General features: G+C 44.9%; 1 protein-coding gene across 1 annotated transcript in view; it reads right to left on the reverse strand.

The window, feature by feature from the left end:
• LOC126416907 (protein O-mannosyl-transferase TMTC2-like) overlaps positions 1 to 10,659 on the reverse strand; it is a 297,814-nt gene extending 287,155 nt beyond the window's left edge. Inside the window, exon 1 of the mRNA XM_050084790.1 lies at positions 9,654 to 10,659. Within this exon, the coding sequence (XP_049940747.1) occupies positions 9,654 to 10,659 (1,006 nt within the window). The remainder of the gene's footprint in view (positions 1 to 9,653) is intronic.
• Positions 10,660 to 21,569: the final 10,910 nt, after the last annotated feature.

Consider the following 21,569-nt stretch of genomic DNA (forward strand, 5'->3'; position numbering starts at 1 on the left):
TACGTAATACACTACTGGAAATGGAAAAAGGAACACATTGACACCGGTGTGTCAGACCCACCATACTTGCTCCGGACTCTGCGAGAGGGCTGTACAAGCAATGATCACACGCACGGCACAGCGGACACACCAGGAACCGCGGTGTTGGCCGTCGAATGGCGCTAGCTGCGCAGCATTTGTGCACCGCCGCCGTCAGTGTCAGCCAGTTTGCCGTGGCATACGGAGCTCCATCGCAGTCTTTAACACTGGTAGCATGCCGCGACAGCGTGGACGTGAACCGTATATGCAGTTGACGGACTTTGAGCGAAGGCGTATAGTGGGCATGCGGGAGGCCGGGTGGACGTACCGCCGAATTGCTCAACACGTGGGGCGTGAGGTCTCCATAGTACATCGATGTTGTCGCCAGTGGTCGACGGAAGGTGCACGTGCCCGTCGACCTGGGACCGGACCGCAGCGACGCACAGATGCACGCCAAGACCGTAGGATCCTACGCAGTGCCGTAGGGGACCGCACCGCCACTTCCCAGCAAATTAGGGACACTGTTGCTCCTGGGGTATCGGCGAGGACCATTCGCAACCGTCTCCATGAAGCTGGGCTACGGTCCCGCACACCGTTAGGCCGTCTTCCGCTCACGCCCCAACATCGTGCAGCCCGCCTCCAGTGGTGTCGCGACAGGCGTGAATGGAGGGACGAATGGAGACGTGTCGTCTTCAGCGATGAGAATCGCTTCTGCCTTGGTGCCAATGATAGTCGTATGCATGTTTGGCGCCGTGCAGGTGAGCGCCACAATCAGGACTGCATACGACCGAGGCACACAGGGCCAACACCCGGCATCATGGTGTGGGGAGCGATCTCCTACACTGGCCGTACACCACTGGTGATCGTCGAGGGGACACTGAATAGTGCACGGTACATCCAAACCGTCATCGAACCCATCGTTCTACCATTCCTAGACCGGCAAGGGAACTTGCTGTTCCAACAGGACAACGCACGTCCGCATGTATCCTGTGCCACCCAACGTGCTCTAGAAGGTGTAAGTCAACTACCCTGGCCAGCAAGATCTCCGGATCTGTCCCCCATTGAGCATGTTTGGGACTGGATGAAGCGTCGTCTCACGCGGTCTGCACGTCCAGTACGAACGCTGGTCCAACTGAGGCGCCAGGTGGAAATGGCATGGCAAGCCGTTCCACAGGACTACATCCAGCATCTCTACGATCGTCTCCATGGGAGAATAGCAGCCTGCATTGCTGCGAAAGGTGGATATACACTGTAGTAGTGCCGACATTGTGCATGTTCTGTTACCTGTGTCTATGTGCCTGTGGTTCTGTCAGTGTGATCATGTGATGTATCTGACCCCAGGAATGTGTCAATAAAGTTTCCCCTTCCTGGGACAATGAATTCACGGTGTTCTTATTTCAATTTCCAGGAGTGTATCTTCCATTTAATCATCACAGCCAGAAAAGCCATTTGTTACTATTCTCTCATCTATTTCATGAATACTTTTTTCTCGTCCTTTGCAACTGAATTTTTTAGTAATTTTTTACCTCGGACATGTCTTATTTCCCCCCCATGAACCATGGACCTTCGTGGGGAGGCTTGCGTGCCTCAGCGATACAGATAGCCGTACCGTAGGTGCAACCACAACGGAGGGGTATCTGTTGAGAGGCCAGACAAACGTGTGGTTCCTGAAGAGGGGCAGCAGCCTTTTCAGTAGTTGCAAGGGCAACAGTCTGGATGATTGACTGATCTGGCCTTGTAACAATAACCAAAACGGCCTTGCTGTGCTGGTACTGCGAACGGCTGAAAGCAAGGGGAAACTACAGCCGTAATTTTTCCCGAGGGCATGCAGCTTTACTGTATGATTACATGATGATGGCGTCCTCTTGGGTAAAATATTCCGGAGGTAAAATAGTCCCCCATTCGGATCTCCGGGCGGGGACTACTCAAGAGGATGTCGTTATCAGGAGAAAGAAAACTGGCGTTCTACGGATCGGAGCGTGGAATGTCAGATCCCTTAATCGGGCAGGTAGGTTAGAAAATTTAAAAAGGGAAATGGATAGGTTGAAGTTAGATATAGCGGGAATTAGTGAAGGTGGCAGGAGGAACAAGACTTCTGGTCAGGTGACTACAGGGTTACAAACACAAAATCAAATAGGGGAAATGCAGGAGTAGGTTTAATAATGAATAGGAAAATAGGAATGCGGGTAAGCTACTACAAACAGCATAGTGAACGCATTATTGTGGCCAAGATAGATACAAAGCCCACACCTACTACAGTAGTACAAGTTTATATGCCAACTAGCTCTGCAGATGACGAAGAAATTAAAGAAATGTATCATGAAATAAAAGAAATTATTCAGATTGTGAAGGGAGACGAAAATTTAATAGTCATGGGTGACTGGAATTCGAGTGTAGGAAAAGGGAGAGAAGGAAACATAGTAGGTGAATATGGATTGGGGGACAGAAATGAAAGAGGAAGCCGCCTTGTAGAATTTTGCACAGAGCACAACATAATCATAACTAACACTTGGTTTAAGAATCATGAAAGAAGGTTGTATACATGGAAGAACCCTGGAGATACTAAAAGGTATCAGATAAATTATATAATGGTAAGACAGAGATTTAGGAACCAGGTTTTAAATTGTAAGACATTTCCAGGGGCAGATGTGGACTCTGACCACAATCTATTGGCTATGACCGTAGATTAAAACTGAAGAAACTGCAAAAAGGTGGGAATTTAAGGAGATGGGACCTGGATAAACTAAAAGAACCAGAGGTTGTACAGAGATTCAGGGAGAGCATAAGGGAGCAATTGAGAGGAATGGGGGAAATAAATACAGTAGAAGAAGAATGGGTAGCTTTGAGGGATGAAGTAGTGAAGGCAGCAGAGGATCAAGTAGGTAAAAAGACGAGGGATAGTAGAAATCCTTGGGTAACAGAAGAAATACTGAATTTAATTGATGAAAGGAGAAAATATAAAAATGCAGTAAGTGAAACAGGCAAAAAGGAATACAAACGTCTCAAAAATGAGATCGACAGGAAGTGCAAAATGGCTAAGCAGGGATGGCTAGAGGACAAATGTAAGGATGTAGAGGCCTATCTCACTAGGGGTAAGATAGATACCGCCTACAGGAAAATTAAAGAGACCTTCGGAGATAAGAGAACGACTTGTATGAATATCAAGAGCTCAGATGGAAACCCAGTTCTAAGCAAAGAAGGGAAAGCAGAAAGGTGGATGGAGTATATAGAGGGTCAATACAAGGGCGATGTACTTGAGGACAATATTATGGAAATGGAAGAGGATGTAGATGAAGATGAAATGGGAGATATGATACTGGGTGAAGAGTTTGACAGAGCACTGAAAGACCTGAGTCGAAACAAGGCCCCCGGAGTAGACAATATTCCATTGGAACTACTGACGGCCGTGGGAGAGCCAGTCCTAACAAAACTCTACCATCTGGTGAGCAAGATGTATGAAACAGGCGAAATACCCTCAGACTTCAAGAAGAATATAATAATTCCAATCCCAAGGGAAGCAGGTGTTGACAGACGTGCAAATGACAGAACTATCAGTTTAATAAGTCACAGCTGCAAGATATTAACGCCAATTCTTTACAGACGAATGGAAAAACTAGTAGAAGCCGACCTCGGGGAAGATCAGTTTGGATTCCGTAGAAATACTGGAACACGTGAGGCAATACCGATCTTACGACTTATTTTAGAAGAAAGATTAAGGAAAGGCAAACCTACGTTTCTAGCATTTGTAGACTTAGAGAAAGCTTTTGACAATGTTGACTGGAATACTCTCTTTCAAATTCTAAAGGTGGCAGGGGTAAAATACAGGGAGCGAAAGGCTATTTACAATTTGTACAGAAACCAGATGGCAGTTATAAGAGTCGAGGGACATGAAAGGGAAGCAGTGGTTGGGAAGGGAGTAAGACAGGGTTGTAGCCTCTCCCCGATGTTGTTCAATCTGTATATTGAGCAAGCAGTAAAGGAAACAAAAGAAAAATTAGGAGTAGGTATTAAAATTCATGGAGAAGAAATAAAAACTTTGAGGTTCGCCGATGACATTGTAATTCTGTCAGAGACAGCAAAGGACTTGGAAGAGCAGTTGAATGGAATGGACAGTGTCTTGAAAGGAGGATATAAGATGAACATCAACAAAAGCAAAACAAGGATAATCGAATGTAGTCTAATTAAGTCGGGTGATGCTGAGGGAATTAGATTAGGAAATGAGGCACTTAAAGTAGTAAAGGAGTTTTGCTATTTGGGGAGCAAAATAACTGATGATGGTCGAAGTAGGGAGGATATAAAATGTAGGCTGGCAATGGCAAGGAAAGCGTTTCTGAAGAAGAGAAATTTGTTAACATCCAGTATTGATTTAAGTGTCAGGAAGTCATTTCTGAAAGTATTTGTATGGAGTGTAGCCATGTATGGAAGTGAAACATGGACGATAAATAGTTTGGACAAGAAGAGAATAGAACCTTTCGAAATGTGGTGCTACAGAAGAATGCTGAAGATTAGATGGGTAGATCACATAACTAATGAGGAAGTATTGAATAGGATTGGGGAGAAGGGAAGTTTGTGGCACAACTTGACCAGAAGAAGGGATCGGTTGGTAGGACATGTTCTGAGGCATCAAGGGATCACCAATTTAGTATTGGAGGGCAGCGTGGAGGGTAAAAATCGTAGAGGGAGACCAAGAGATGAATACACTAAGCAGATTCAGAAGGATGTAGGTTGCAGTAGGTACTGGGAGATGAAAAAGCTCGCACAGGATAGAGTAGCATGGAGAGCAGCATCAAACCAGTCTCAGGACTGAAGACCACAACAACAACAACATGTCTTATTTGCCACCTAACTGTAATAGGCAGTTCCAGTGGGTATAAACAGGTAAAAGTGTTAACAATTTGTCAATACTAAAATGTTTTAGTTTTCTGATCGTAGTTTTTCATGGCAGTGCTTTACGTTACCTTAGTCCCACCAGTTAAATGGACACTATTGTGATTTAGCACTTATTCATAATTTCTTCTATGATTTATGTGTGTCCATTTGTTGCAGAAGACTATTCTGAACTTAACTGCAGTTAAGTTCAAATGAATTTGTGCAGGAGAAAACAGACACGTACAGAGGTTGGACAAAAATAAGGAAAGACCGCGGAAATGTACGCTTGAACATAAATGCAGACGCTAACCAAGAGTGCAAGTAGTACTGTTGTATTTGACTGCGAACGGCATTTGTTCAGTGGTCTCAGTGCCTTGCAAGTGTTAGCCGTATACTTGTGAGCGCATTGTGTCGGAGTTAGGTGAAGTCGAATGTGGAAAAATTATTGTGCTCGTATGGCTCGTGCTGCCGTAACCAAGGGGAACTGTTAGGCAGAGTATTGAAGATTTGTATTGCATACAGGTAAAATCGAACAAAAACGTTATTCGGTAAGTCACAACGCGGATGAAAGTGTGTGTTGAGTCATGGTGCCGAAAAAAAGATTATAACAGCTGCAAAAGTCATTGTGAAACGGAATGTCGTGAACTCTGTCAGCACCTGAACAACACTCCAAAAGCTGGAAACTGCAGATCGAACGGGAACTCTGAAACCATTTATCTGTGATGAAAATGTCCTTACAGGAAAATGTGGAGCTGATTCCATAAAACCTGGTCTATAGAGCAATGGGAGAATGTCGTGTGGTTGGATGAGTCGTGTTTCACACTGCTCCAAATTTCTGGCCAAGAGTGTAACATGGCGGGGGGGGGGGGGGGGGGGGGGGTTCGGTTGTGTTTTGGTCAGCCGTATCGTGACATTCCATGGGCCCTACGGTTACTCTACAAATTCCCATTACTGCCTTGGATTATGTCACCATTTTGGCTGATTATGTGCATCCCATGGTACAATGTTTGTTCTGACATGGTGATACAGTGTCAAAGACGACAAGGTCTCTTATTCACACAGTTAGCGTGGTCCAGAAATGTTTTCGTGAGGACAAGAGTGAATTGTCGCTTCTCTGAAGGCCGTCACAGTCACCAAATCTCAATGCTATTGAGGGTTTATGGTATCATTTGGAGGGAACTGTGTATGATAGTTACGCAACTCGATTGTCGTTACCCAAACTTGTCACTGTTTTGCTGTAAGAAAGATATGAGATTCTGTTGATAACTACACTCCTGGAAATGGAAAAAAGAACACATTGACACCGGTGTGTCAGACCCACCATACTTGCTCCGGACACTGCGAGAGGGCTGTACAAGCAATGATCACACGCACGGCACAGCGGACACACCAGGAACCGCGGTGTTGGCCGTCGAATGGCGCTAGCTGCGCAGCATTTGTGCACCGCCGCCGTCAGTGTCAGCCAGTTTGCCGTGGCATACGGAGCTCCATCGCAGTCTTTAACACTGGTAGCATGCCGCGACAGCGTGGACGTGAACCGTATGTGCCGTTGACGGACTTTGAGCGAGGGCGTATAGTGGGCATGCGGAAGGCCGGGTGGACGTACCGCCGAATTGCTCAACACGTGGGGCGTGAGGTCTCCACAGTACATCGATGTTGTCGCCAGTGGTCGGCGAAAGGTGCACGTGCCCGTCGACCTGGGACCGGACCGCAGCGACGCACGGATGCACGCCAAGATCGTAGGATCCTACGCAGTGCCGTAGGGGACCGCACCGCCACTTCCCAGCAAATTAGGGACACTGTTGCTCCTGGGGTATCGGCGAGGACCATTCGCAACCGTCTCCATGAAGCTGGGCTACGGTCCCGCACACCGTTAGGCCGTCTTCCGCTCACGCCCCAACATCGTGCAGCCCGCCTCCAGTGGTGTCGCGACAGGCGTGAATGGAGGGACGAATGGAGACGTCTCGTCTTCAGCGATGGGAGTCGCTTCTGCCTTGGTGCCAATGATGGTCGTATGCGTGTTTGGCGCCGTGCAGGTGAGCGCCACAATCAGGACTGCATACGACCGAGGCACACAGGGCCAACACCCGGCATCGTGGTGTGGGGAGCGATCTCCTACACTGGCCGTACACCACTGGTGATCGTCGAGGGGACACTGAATAGTGCACGGTACATCCAAACCGTCATCGAACCCATCGTTCTACCATTCCTAGACCGGCAAGGGAACTTGCTGTTCCAACAGGACAATGCACGGCCGCATGTATTCCGTGCCACCCAACGTGCTCTAGAAGGTGTAAGTCAACTACCCTGGCCAGCAAGATCTCCGGATCTGTCCCCCATTGAGCATGTTTGGGACTGGATGAAGCGTCGACTCACGCGGTCTGCACGTCCAGCACGAACGCTGGTCCAACTGAGGCGCCAGGTGGAAATGGCATGGCAAGCCGTTCCACAGGACTACATCCAGCATCTCTACGATCGTCTCCATGGGAGAATAGCAGCCTGCATTGCTGCGAAAGGTGGATATACACTGTACTAGTGCCGACATTGTGCATGCTCTGTTGCCTGTGTCTATGTGCCTGTGGTTCTGTCAGTGTGATCATGTGATGTATCTGACCCCAGAAATGTGTCAATAAAGTTTCCCCTTCCTGGGACAATGAATTCACGGTGTTCTTATTTCAATTGCCAGGAGTGTATACAGGAACTGCATTTATCCATTGCGAAACTACCGAAGAATGTTTTGAGTGTCAACGGCTTTGCTATATCGTACTAGACATGGTAATGTAATTAGGTTTTTTTTAGTTATCTTGTATTATCCGTCTCTAGTAAGTTCAGCGAATACAAACCTAGACCAAGTCGTCCACCGCGCAGTGTTTCAACCGTAGATTGCTCACTTTCAGTGTGTTATTGTGGTATCACGTGTTGGTATCACCCCACGGACATTGCGAAGTTGGCAATGGAGGTTTCCATCAGACGCTGATAGCAGTCGTGTGAGACCTGGCAAACACAATGTTGTGTGCCGGTTTAGCCACGCCTCCAGAGGCTCTGGACTGTGAGCGTACTCTGGGCCACAATAGAGGACGGCCGACAGCAGCCAGTCAACCCATTTGGGCTTGGAGCCTGCTTGATACAGCATCGTTTGTGCATAGTTCAGAGAGTCTGCTCTTTGTTGAGGTTGAGAGCTGGACTCTTATTTCTTGCTGCATTATTTGCAATATGTCTTTGTATACTTGGAGAAAGAATAAGTCAAGTAAATCTACTGTTTGCTATGTTATGTTGTTAGCTGACAATTGCTGCTCCTATCCAGCTTTAATTCGTACTACTGTTCGAGTGACTTTCAGAGACGTTAAGGATCATGAAACTTCCTGGCAGATTAAAACTGTGTGCCGGACCGAGACTCGAACTCGGGACCTTTGCCTTACGTGGGCAAGTGCTCTACCAACTGAGCTACCCAAGCACTACTCACGCCCCGTCGGCACAGTATTACTTCTGCCAGTACCTCGTCTCCTACTTTCCAAACTTTACAGAAGCTCTCCTGCGAACCTTGCAGAAAATGATTTAATGGCTCTGAGCACTATGGCACTTCTGAGGTCATCAGTCCCCTAGAACTTAGAACTACTTAAACCTAACTAACCTAAGGACATCACACACATCCACGCCCGAGGCAGGATTCGAACCTGCGACCGTAGCGTCGCGCGGTTCCAGACTGTAGCGCCTAGAACCCTTCGGCCACCTCGGCCGGCGAACTTTCCAGAACTAGCACTCCAGAAAGAAAGGATATTGTGGAGACATGGCTTAGCCACAACCTGCGGATGTTTCCAGAATGAGATTTGTGGTGTCACCGCCAGACACCACGCTTGCTAGGTGGTAGCCTTTAAATCGGCCGCGGTCCGGTAGTATGTGTCGCACCTGCGTGTCGCCACTATGAGTGATTGCAGACCGAGCGCCGCCACACGGCAGGTCTAGAGAGACTTCCTAGCACTCGCCCCAGTTGTACAGCCGACTTTGCTAGCGATGGTTCACTGCCTACTTACGTTCTCATTTGCAGAGACGATAGTTTAGCATAGCCTTCAGCTACGTCATTTCCTACGACCTAGCAAGGCGCCATTATCGGTTACTATTGATATTGTGAATCATGTACCGTCAAGACCGACGTTCATCATTAATGGATTAAAGTTAAGTATTCCACCAGCTACGTCCGTTTTTTCTGAATTCTAATTTCCTTGTCCTGTTCCAGACCTCAAGCCAGCCTGTGTGAGCTAAAACGCGTGCATTGCGGCCTCCTCTAGTAACACCGTGCTGGCACTCCTGCCAACCACATCAAGATTTTCACTCTGCAGCGGAGTGTGCGCTGATATGGAACTTTCTGGCAGATTAGAGCGTTGGTAGAGCACTTGCCCGCGAAAGGCAAAGGTCCCGAGATCTAGTCTCCATCCGGAACACAGTTTTAATCTGCCAGGAAGATTCATATCAGCGCACATTCCGCTGTAGAGTGAAAATCTCATTCAGGTTAATGATCAGTTGTACGATCAGTGACTGTCTTCGATTGTCGCGCAACTTTCCTCTAAGCACAAGTCACTGAATTAAAGTCTTATTTATATTAGAAGTTAGACTGCATTACGCACTAGTTTTATTGGGTTGTTGACTGGTTTGTATCCAAACCTTGTTTTCGCGTGTCAGGACCATGTAATACTAGTTGCATTGGTAGCCCAGTCTCCCTCAAACAGAAACCCTCTTGGCAAAAGTAGAGTGACAAGTGGTGCGCGTACCTTTGGGCGGGTTGACGGCGACGCCGGAGCGGTAAAGGCTCTCCTCGTCTCTCCAGTCGTGGTTCCTACGCAGCGTGCGCGCGCTCAGCGCCACCAGCAGCAGCGCCGCGCAGGCGATGGCGAGGCGGCGGCCGGCGCGCTCGGCCAGCAGGTGCCAGCCCAGCGCCACCAGCAGGCACCAGCCCACGCTCGGCATGTAGAGCACGCGCTCCGCCAGCACGAAGCCCACGTAGAACAGCAGGTTGGTCGCCGGCAGGAACGGCACCACGAGGAACGCCAGCGAGATGAGCAGCACCTCGGGGGCCGACGCGTGCGCCCGCCTGGGCCCCGGCCGCGGCCGCTGCGGCAGGTGGTGCTGGTGGTGGTGGTGCTGGTGGTGCTGGTGCGGCTGCTGCTGCGGTTGGTGGCGGTGGTGCTTACCCGCCGGCGCGCAGTAGCACTCGGCACCCGCCGCGATGGCGTTGTTGTTGTTGGTGCTGCGGCAGTGAGCCGAGTGCTGGTCGGTGGTGCAGTGCCTGCACACGGGGCAGGGGGCGGGCACCGCGCAGGCGGACGCCGCCGCCGCAGACGCTGCCGCCTGGAGTCGCGGGGGCGGCGGGGGCGGTCGCTGGCGCCTGTGCGCGGGCGGCGCGGGGGCGGCCTTCCTCCAGGAGGCGGAGAGAGCGCGCAGCAGCGAGGCGTAGAGCGCGGCGGCGGCCGGCAGGCGCGCGTCCAGCAGCGACAGCACGCGCGGAACGGCGTCCATGGACCAGTCGAAGCTGAGCACGGCGGGGCAGAGCAGCAGCCAGGCGTTGGCCGCCGGCAGGTAGAGGAAGGTGAGCGCGCGCGCCAGCGCCGAGGGGCAGCGCGCCGCCGGGTTGTCGGCGGCGGCGAACTGCGGCGCGCGCAGCCCGGCCAGCAGGGCGCGCGCCCCCAGCGCCAGCCACAGCCACGCCACCAGCACCAGCACGCTGCCCGCCGCGCCGCGCACCACCCGCTGCCGACACAGCAACACGAACAACGTCATCCACACTGCAGAGGCCCACAAAGTCACGCTGAACTGTAAACACCAATACATTACTAACACAGGTAGGGACTGCAGCGATTTTAAAGTGGATGGCCAGTCCAGTGTCAGGGGCACGCTCACTGTGATTAACGCAGTGAGCAGGCCTTAATATTAGGTTTGTATATCATCTGGCACACCTGTAACGCTGCAGGGTAGTTAGTCTAAGAATAGCCAGTGCAGTCAAAAAGTTAGATTAACCCTGTCCATAGCAAGTGCCATTAACCAATTATTATAAGCTGCTTGTTATGTATAATAATACGACCCACTAATTAAATAAGGTGGTGGGTAAGTGTGTATAATATAATGTTGTTGTTGATGAATCAGTTGTATCATAACACTAGTTTTCAATTGTGTTAATATGTTGTGTTGTATCAATAAAGTATTTTTTTTTAAAAAACGCCAGTACTTATTAACTTTTTATACCTGGGATTCACAGTCATGTAGAACAGGTTCGAATCCTGCCTCGGGCATGGCTGTGTGTGATGTCCTTAGGTTAGTTAGGTTTAAGTAGTTCTAAGTCTAGGGGATTGATGACCTCAGATGTGAAGTCCCATAGTGCTGAGAGCCACTTACAGTCACTGGCGTAAATTTGATGTCTGTTACCAGTACTTATGCAAAAACGTCATGATTCACTGCTTAGAGTCTGTAGTAACCATTTCAGGTTTGTTAAAATTTGTGGAATTTTTCATGTTTTGCGTCGTTGCTTACTTGCTCCTACAGAGTGATATAGAAGTAACTGTTCACACGTCGTGGGTGTGTACGCAGCTCGTGGTCGTGCGGTAGCGTTCTCGCTTCCCGCGCCCTGGTTCCCGGGTTCGATTCCGGCGCGGTCAGGGATTTTCTCTGCCTCGTGATGGGTGTTGTTTGATGTCCTTAGTTTAGTTAGGTTTAAGTAGTTCTAAGTTCTGCGGGACTGATGACCATAGATGTTAAGTCCCATAGTGCTCAGAGCCATTTGAACCAACTTCGTGGGTGTAATGTACGCCTCAGAATAAGCGTAAAACGTTACATAAACTTTTCTCTGAAACTGCTTCAGTTCAGAGTTATACAGTAGTGTAGGACTCCAAGGCCAAAAAAGAAAAAAAGGCAACGACACAAATTCAGCACAACTACTAACTATACGATTAAGCCACGACATGCTCAAAATTATGTCTATGTAGACAAAGACCGTGACGTGCTCCACTTCTTTCCATCTCGGAATGTTGGAGCCTCCGTTCATCTCATTCTGCACAGTTCCACAGCTATTTTCAATCCACTGGTGTAGTTGTGCAACACTCTCAGTTCTAGCACCATACACGAGCTTTCTGAGATGACGCCATAGGTAAGAAAAGCCATAGGTAAGTAAAGTAAGGTAAGTAAAGAAGTAATAAATTAAAAGGTCATCCATGACGCGGCAGTTTTTCAGGAATTTCAGTGTTTATGACGTTATATCTCCTGTACTATATGCCTTAACGATATACTTCAGTGGGAATATTCAGCGACATCTGTGGCTATTCTCTGCGAAATGTGTTGCAAAAGAGTTAGTAGTGAAGAAGTACGGTGATAAATTAGCACGTCACACGGTCCAGAGAGCAGCAGACTATCCGATGTAGTCATTGTAATCTAATGCTAGGGAAGAAGGTGAGTCATTTATTTATTTCAATTCATTCCCTCCAAAGCCCAAACCAGCTAAAACATGGTAGTTCAAGATCAAGGGTTAGGTCGAAATATTTTAGTGTGTTGGTTTATTGGATAGGACGGTCGTAAACTGTAAGGTATAAGTCATTGAGATGAAAACTACTGTGGTTCGTCCTGTAATTATTTAATGGGTTAAGATCCAGAGATCTGTCGGACCAAGCAACTGGTCCAGCACGACCTGTCCTCTTAGTGGGATAAGCTACTTTGATATACGCTCTGCCTCCCGATTGTAATGTGTCGGCGCACTGTCAATAAAGCAACATCATTTGATATGCAGACGAAAACGACACGTCAACAACCTGGACTAGCCCATGATGTAATGCCTGCCACAAATGAAATTACGCATCATGACTCGGAAATAAAGCAGTTTCAGAAGAAGCTTTACTTAATATTTCACTTTTATTTTGATCCATACATTACATTCACGAAGTGTGTACAGTTACTTCTGGATCACACTGTATAATGCCCTTGCACTCAAGAAGAAAGTTATACATGCTCGAATCAACATTGCTTATACATTAAAACAACAACAGGAGTGTAGCCGGTGTAAGTGACTGGTGATTGAGGACAGTGTACTGAACAACATTATACCAGTATATTTACATCATTCCCAAACTAATAACTGTATCTACTACAAGTCGTATGATATTAGGTTCGGTAGTACTTCGTAATGCATCTGGTGAGAGCAAGCCGTTAGTGCTTGTCTCCCTCTGGGCAACAGGTCAAATGTTGAGGTGTGGATGTGTGGACCCAAAACTGTTACTGTATACTTATAGGCGTAGACCGCTCTGTGGTGCAGTTACGACCGTGTAAAAATGTAAGTTCACAAGGTTTGTGGCGTTTATGGTAAGACTGTATGAGACAGAGAAAAAACGACCAACACAGTGATGTGTGCATTTTAAGACACCACATATATAAATATTTGCGCCTATACTGGTTACAGTCTATATACACATACTCACACAAGAAAAGAATATTGAATTGCATGTAGACACCACAAGACAAACAAAAGGTGAACGAAAAACAAGAGTATCAGATGGCAATACTACATGCAGTAAACAAAACACAACAAAAAGGAGTGATAAGTGAAAGTAAGAATTTATATGGAAATTGTTCGGAAACCACCGAAAATCGGACTCCTGGGTACAAAGACCATCTAAGTACGACTCCAAGTGCCATATATCCAATAATAGCATCAAAAATTGTAATCAGGAACGGTTATTAATTTAATATCACGAGACTTGTGCTACAAAAAGTTGTTTCTCACCTAACATCAAAAGAATTCCAAAAACTGTAATATTCTCATAGTAATAAACCTGTAATTATTGTACAACGCAAATACTATATACAAAAGCACTCTTTGTTACAGGCCACCCAGGATACTTCACAAGTAAAAACAAGTGAAACGCGTATGGCATAATAAAAAAGTGCTCGATTTAGGCATATTAGACGAATCACAGCCCAAGATTAAGAAATTTTTATTTATATTTATTTATTTAGTCATGTCATCCAAGACACTTCGTAGGTTGTGCAACTCAATGTCCTAATGCTTCTGTTTGGATTTGTTCTATCTTTTCTCATTCCTCATCTTGTTTCCGATGAGCTAGTGAGCGATACGAATTCTAGCTGCATTCGCAACAGTGGCCAAAACGTGGTTAATAAAAGTTTGTATTAAATAGAAACATAATGTCTGTACTTGAATATATACGCTGTCCGCAGTTTCTACACGCTCTGTGATCTAATACCTGAATAACACATTTTATCCTTTTCGAGAAGTTTCAATAACAGGAATAAAAACTCTTGCTCAAATACGGGTTATGGTATATTGAAAACTTTCTAAAACTGCTTTTCAATCGGGGAGGGTACTTTGGTCTGCAGATTACAGTTATCCTTTGCACACAAAATGACTCTTAAACAGTACCGCGCGAGGTAGCCGTGCGTTCTGAGGAGCCTTGTCGAGGTCCGCGCCGCTGCCCCGTCGGAGGTTCGAGTCCTCCCCCGGCATGGGTAAGTGTGTTGTCCTTAGCGTAAGTTAGTTTAAGTGCGTATGCTTAGGGTCCAATGACCTCAGCACTTTGGTCCTATAAGACCTTACCACAAATTTCCAGTTTTCTTACACAGATGGCGACCACAGCTTGCAAATGTTAACTTGGTTTTGCCGATGTTACCTCTGGCTCTCTGGATACTTGTATTCTTCAAGCGTAGGTAGCTTCTTGGTTTCCTAGTTGGCTCTTCATTTGTGGTAATTCTGGTTATCTCTAATTTCTTTCCAAGGATGTCTCACATAGCGTCAATGATAAACAACTGGAGCCCATACAAGCCCTTGGATCATTCTTCTACATATGTTTTCAAAAGTTCAAGACCTAGTTTATGGAGACAAAATTTTCCCGAGTTTGCAATAGGAAACAACTGTCTAGATCGCGATTTCTGATGATGGCTCAAAAAGGTGAAACAGGTCAACGAAGCTTATGCTGTTTTTCCAACGTAGACTGTTTTTTCTCCTTCTGAAAATATATCATCGTTTATATTCCTGACGTACGATTTCCTTTCGTTCCACGTAGGGACATTCACCGTCAACTGTATGTGTGACTTTATCTTTGCTGTACCCACTAGGCTACTGAACATTGACAATGGCCATCTCCCCATATCTGTGGCACCCAATCCTCCCTTAGTGGAATTATAGTAGAGATTTAAATTTGTTTCCATTTTTTGGTGTATCAGCTTCTGCTACTGCATCACGACGTTATGCAGAAAACAATAAAAGATACTGCTTCGGTTTTTGTTTTTTGATATAAGAGACGACTGTAGCTTTAGGTTTTTTAATAGATAGATCTGTAAATGAAAATTTGGAGGAATACAGCTCTCTGCCTGCTGTCGTCTTGTGTTCTTGCGGTGTGTGGTTTCTGTTAAATTTGAGTGACCCAACCTAAGTAAGCTTGTAATCTTCATACAAGGTGTCCGCCAATTCCACATAGATGTATAAACGCTCAGTATTGGCTCCACCAGTATCTTCACAATCATCACCTCATTTACAGGCAGGTCTACTGTTTTTTCCAGCACACACTTCCATTTTTATTACGTATCGTTCAACTGCACTACTGAGAATTTTGACCAGTATGCTGTGTCTTCGGGGAAAACTTTAACTGGACAACCACCTCTGAAAAGTATTTCTATTGCATTGCGATGTCCACTTCCCAAGTACTTTGGGAATATTCCATTCAGTTCTTCAAAAATTTACTCGTCTTCTGCCCTGGTGTCCTTATCACCAAACCGAAGAGTTTTCAATAGCTAATAATCTCTTGTCTTGCTCATAGTACCTCTGTATATGACATTTCTCAATAAGTTTTATCATAAATCAAAGAATGAAATATTGGTATTCTGGTAAACTCCCATTGCAATTAAATCCCAATCAAGGCCGAAATTTCAGAATCGTTAGCGGAATATATATTTTTTTCTTTCAGCTTTTCATGTGTGTGGTCACGAATTTTCCTTACTATTTCAGGAGTTAAGAATTTCTTGAATGATTCGCATATAACGCGTTGTTTGTTTCCCATTGTCCTCCATTTTTTCATACGAATTTTCTTGAAGTTCTATATAATGAACTCTCTGAAAATTGACCAAGAATTTTTGCATCTTGGAAGCTTCTATTACTCATTTCAGAAAGTTTTCCTTACAGGAAAGACGTTTTCTATTCTGTAACAAACTGATAATAACAGTGACTAATCTATAACTCACCAATGATAATGAAACTCAACAATCAGACTCTCAACAAGGCAACGTAAAATAGAGGACAAAAGTATAGGCGGTTCTTATCCCTGTTTGGTGGTTGTCGAGTAGTGCCATCCCAGGGCAAAATATGCCCTTGAACATAAAACTTCAACTTTTTATTTGCAATTTTTTAAATTTAAACCATTCATATGTACGGTATATTACTTTATTGGGTGTATGACTAGTAGAAGGTCCACAAACATACAAGGACATTTATTATGATTTGTTGACTCAATGAAAGAAAAATGTACAACCAATTTTCGCGCGTGCTTCGTGGTTTTAGGGTGTGGGATGACAGGGCCGTAGCAGGGAGTACACTACTTGCGGCCGGACAGCATGTGCTGATGGGAAAGGGGTGATATTCCTGGTGATATCCTCCATTAGTGTTGTGCGATTTGGTCGAGACTAACCTTGACGACAAATTTGAGATCTCCACGTGATTCCTCTTGGTCCACCATCGAACAACTGATAAACCGAAATGCCACATATTCGTGTATATTGCGGAACTAGAGCATCAGGCTGCAAGCACTTGTTTTAGAAAGCCTCGCAAGTGCTGTTTAACTTGTCAACCTTCGATGTCTCAGAACCATATCATTTATATGCACATTCAGACTTGTAAACACCGTCACGTAATTAGCCCAAAAATGGACTCTGGATACAGGTCAAGCTCTATCACTTACATACCCATCAATATAGTTTTTCTAGGAGTCTCTCTTCTATTTTGCGGTGAGTATACATACACGTATAACACTACAACGGTGCACTATGAGTTTCAGAACACCGTACCTGCTGTGTTATCTGGTTCAAATTTACGAGATACCCTGATGAGATCGCGGATAAATTGAATGATCTGCACAGAAACCAGATTATGTTGTTGTAACTTATCGGTTATCAAATAGTGTTTACCACGTTTGACTCTGCCCATTAGTTCAAGGACACAAATCATTCTTCTACTGTTAGGACAAAAGCGCAATGTGCAACTGTTAGAACAATTCTGGAAAGGAAATCACATCTGTTGAGTTCTTTAGCATTTCTACAAAGCTGCTAGGTCGAGAACGTAATTCCTCGCTTTGTTGTTGTCAACCACCACATTCTAACTGCTGCAGTGGATAGAATTTTGTACAATACAAATCATGGTACAGAGAGAAAGCGGATATTACCGACAAGTTATGAGCTGTCCTTAACTCCAAAAACTTACTCCCGTGTCACCAGTATCAGTCATATATCTTGGCGTCATTCGATAGGAAATGGGCGGACAGCCGCGGTGGTAAAACATCGTCCGAGTACGCGCAAGGAAATGTACCAAGCACTGCGCCACGTTTGACCGCTTCAATCGCGGAAGAGTCGACTTGAGTACATTCCACACGTCAGTCGTTAATCTTTCCAACGAAGAACTGGACGACGGCTCTGTTCAAGCGGAGAGTAATGGCCTGAATTCTTCTCCAGCCCCGCCACGTCTGCCAGTAATGGACGATGTTAGTGGAATTTTGCATTATGCAAGTCTCGCATGATGCAGCTGAACACGTCTGGCTGTCGATTAACCGTATCGTAACAACAGCTAACACACCGAAAACTAATATTAGCCATGAGGAACGACAAGACTCACACATATTACGCGAGAACGAGCACTTGCCAGCCAATAATGCCACTTTGGTTCTGAAAACTGGAGCCTACCACCTGAAGGTTTTACATTTGTTAGAGCAGGAGCTCAGTCGCGACCCAACACAGGCTATCAAAAAGATTGGAAAGCAATTGAAGGACTGTTGGCGGTGAAGATATTAAGGCCGCATACCGCCAGGTTTTCCAGGCTTTATAGACTGCCGAAGGTGCACGAAGAAGGTGTCGCTCTGTGGCGGTGCAAACCCCCGCTACTAGATGAATAGGTCTAGTATGCAAGGATTGCTTTATGGAGAGCGAGTGCGCTACATGGTGCGCGATTCGCGGAAGCGCATGGCGCGCCCGCACGAGATTTGCAACGGTCGGTGGGATGGTCTCCGCCGCCGGGTGGCCACATGGCCCGCAGTTTGGGGCATTGAGTGGTTTTTCGCGCATTACGCGAAAACTATGTAACTTACGGTTAAGAGCGATGCTGCAGTGGATTGTGGTCAGCAACATGCTCCTTCTGAAAGATCGATCTTTATTTCAAGTCACGAGACGCAAAAGTTATAGTTACCTCAAAATCGGTTAATATCACGAATACTGAAAGATTAATAAAAATAGTAACGACTTAAAGGGATGGGCGAGCACTCATTAAAAACGTCTCATCATAGCGGATCAACTGCCGTAGTCATACGTTAAGATTCATAAATAATTAAGCCCGTAAAGAGCAATAAACAAAGTTTGATGGAAAATTGTTTATAAAATTCAATAGAAAATTCATGACGTAAAGAACGGCACTATATAATATAATGGGTGGTATCACACGTATTTTAAACTACTTAAGTTGTACTATACACTTAACTTGCAATAATTTTCATTATTTGCAAATTATTATTAACATTTATCGCCCATAATTAATTAATTATTACAGATATGAAGATTTTCAGCAGCGCAATGTGCAGATCGCTATAGATTACGTCTAAAACGGTGCTATGTGCAATTCTGTGTTAAAATTTTGCAGCACAGATGTAAACAAACAAATTTGCGCTAAGTGGAGAAATTTTGCAAAAACTAAAACTTGATTTACAGGCGATAGAATAATCCTAAAAATTAATGTAACATAGTAAATAAGATGTACTTTTTAGAATGGTTCTGATGGTGCACTTATTACTGTCGAGGGATGTATGTATCAAAATTTGTAATCTTAACTGGTGAGATTGGTACTTGCGTAACCAGGGGGGTAGACGTCCGAGACTTTAGAAGCGAGAGGCCACCTTGGCCAGGGGTCAGCCGTTTGTTAATCATTCAGCAGTCGGGGAGCCAGTGGGTGGCGATCAAGCCCCACTTTTGGGTGGCCCATGTGATCGTTTGAGTAAGAATTTTTTTTCGCGCCGATTTATTTCGACAAAGAGTATTGTTTAATAGTGCAAGTGTGCATGCATATATTTGGTGAACTGGAAATGCTACGATTATTTGTGTGAGCACGAATTACGAGGTATACATCGGCGTAAGTGAACATGTGGCAATCTGTGATTTCGTGCCAAAACTGCTAGAACAAAGAGGAAAGTGGGACTTGTGGTTCTGTTCGAATTGAGTGAGTAATTTTCTTATATGTCAGCCTACATTACTGCTACTGGGGGCCCGGAGTCAAATTATTATTAAAGTAAAACTGTAAACGTCTCACCAGTGCTAATTTCATTGTGCGAAAGAAAAGGATAACGCCAATAAATAGTGATTGAACTGTGTGGTGAAAAAGTGATTTTTCTATAATAATCGCCTAATTTTGTTCCCTAGCATAAACTGTACTCATGAATATTAACTCAAAAACAATAACTAATGCGCGGGTGTGGAACAGTGTACTAATGCACCAAGTGTGAATATCATCCCCTGAGACTTACGTGAGAGCCAAAATTGCAGTAACATTTTTTAAGGGGCTCCGGAACGCCCTATACTTGCAATGTTAAAATAACGCTTATAAATTACATCTTTCCTCACAAAGTATTTGAGGTAGGAAGTTGAACTTTTTACAGATTATTTATTGGAACATGGGCTACAACTTAACACAGGGATTTTACAAAATTTTAGTTCAGGTATTAAAGATGATTTTTTTTCAATTGTAATGAAAATTCACAACATTTTTTGCAATTTTTTATTTATATACTCAAAAATATACAGTTTTTTGGAAAAAGGCTGTGTTAAATTATGCAGAAGGTACTGTGTAACATTTACTGAAAGTTTGAAACAAATATGTTTGGAAGATCCTTAGAAAACATGTAATTAGTATGAGAAAATAAAAGTTTTGGGAATCGAGCGACAAAGATTGGATTAACTTTTTAGAGCATTCCAGGTCCATAGGATGGATTATCTTCATCCTCTGGACAACTCCTCCTCCAGTTTCCTCTTGTTCCTCCTCCTGTTTACTCTTGCTTGTATTTCTAGACTCTTTACAGCCCTGTCTGCAGCCCGAAGGCGTTCCTTGTCTAAAGCAAGCATCGCTCGTACCATGTTAGAACCTATCTTCATTCCCATATTTCTAAATACCTTGCACCTTACTGTTCCAAAAGGTGGTCATGTACGAACACTTATCACATTTCAGTTATATTTCACTAGCATGTCCTACGTGCTTTATTATGGAGAGTTCCAGACCAACTTCACTACAATGAATACATCTTACACAGTTTGAAAAAATAGCTTTGAGAACCGACATATCAAATATTTCATTCACATCCGATTCGCCCATAGAACATCCATAGTTTTCACTCATTGAACCAAGCTTCTTCTGTGAAGTATTTTCTTCCCCACTTTGACTGCTATGGGCAGGTGTACTTGAGAGGTTAGGTTCACTCACTTGGTTATCGTCTTTATTGTTTACAGTAATAACACATACCTTTGGCTTTCCAACATTTCTCCTTTTCTTAAAAGCCTTCAGAGGATTTCTAATTACTTTTACTCATTATTATACTTCAACAAAACAGAGACTCAAGAAACAGAATTAATTAACAGAATTAATTACGAATATTTTCGAGATAACGACAGAGTAAATAAACGTGAAACAATCGACAATCACACCAGCGATATATATTGAACCATCACAGGTTAGCCACAACACATACTTTATCTCACATCACTAAAATGTACCTGATGAACACGGACGTTAATAATAACACCATTTGACAGCAGTTTAACAGCGCCACAATGGGTCACGCCCATGTAGAACACATTTCAAAAAAAATTTAAAAATAGTTGTAGTCTTTGGAATTGAATAAATTATATATCTATTAAAAGGTAATAGTCTGCAGATTCAGAAAACGCAAAAAAGTAAAAATTGAACTTTTCATGATTTTGAGCCTTTCCGGAGCCCCTTAACGAATATTTGTATATGCACATTCGTGAGAACGCTTCAAGCGCACTTATTTACCACCCCGTCGCAGCTCTTAGGCTCATTGTGAGTGCGATGAGTTCGACAACCTACGACGCGACACATCATCAGGCATTGTTATTATTACCCAAACTAGGAATCTGTGAACACAGCATTGTTAACTCATAGCACGACGCTCGCACCCAGGTGAGAGGCGCCGCTATTAAACCTTCCGCCAGCTCACCACCGGGCTGTGTCACTCTTACCAGCGCTCGCTATTCTCCGACTTGTGGAGCCACGCGCACCCGCCACCAGAGGACACTAAACTGATATGATCTCACTGGCCGTGCCTCTGATTGGCCGGAGCATCTTTTTGAAGAGTCACAAACTGTAAGTCGTCCCTAGATTAAGTGTATCTATATACTTACTACCGTGTTACTGATAAGTCACATATATGTACAGTATTTAA

Source organism: Schistocerca serialis, chromosome 8 (assembly GCF_023864345.2).
Source record: "Schistocerca serialis cubense isolate TAMUIC-IGC-003099 chromosome 8, iqSchSeri2.2, whole genome shotgun sequence".
NCBI lineage: Eukaryota > Metazoa > Arthropoda > Insecta > Orthoptera > Acrididae > Schistocerca > Schistocerca serialis.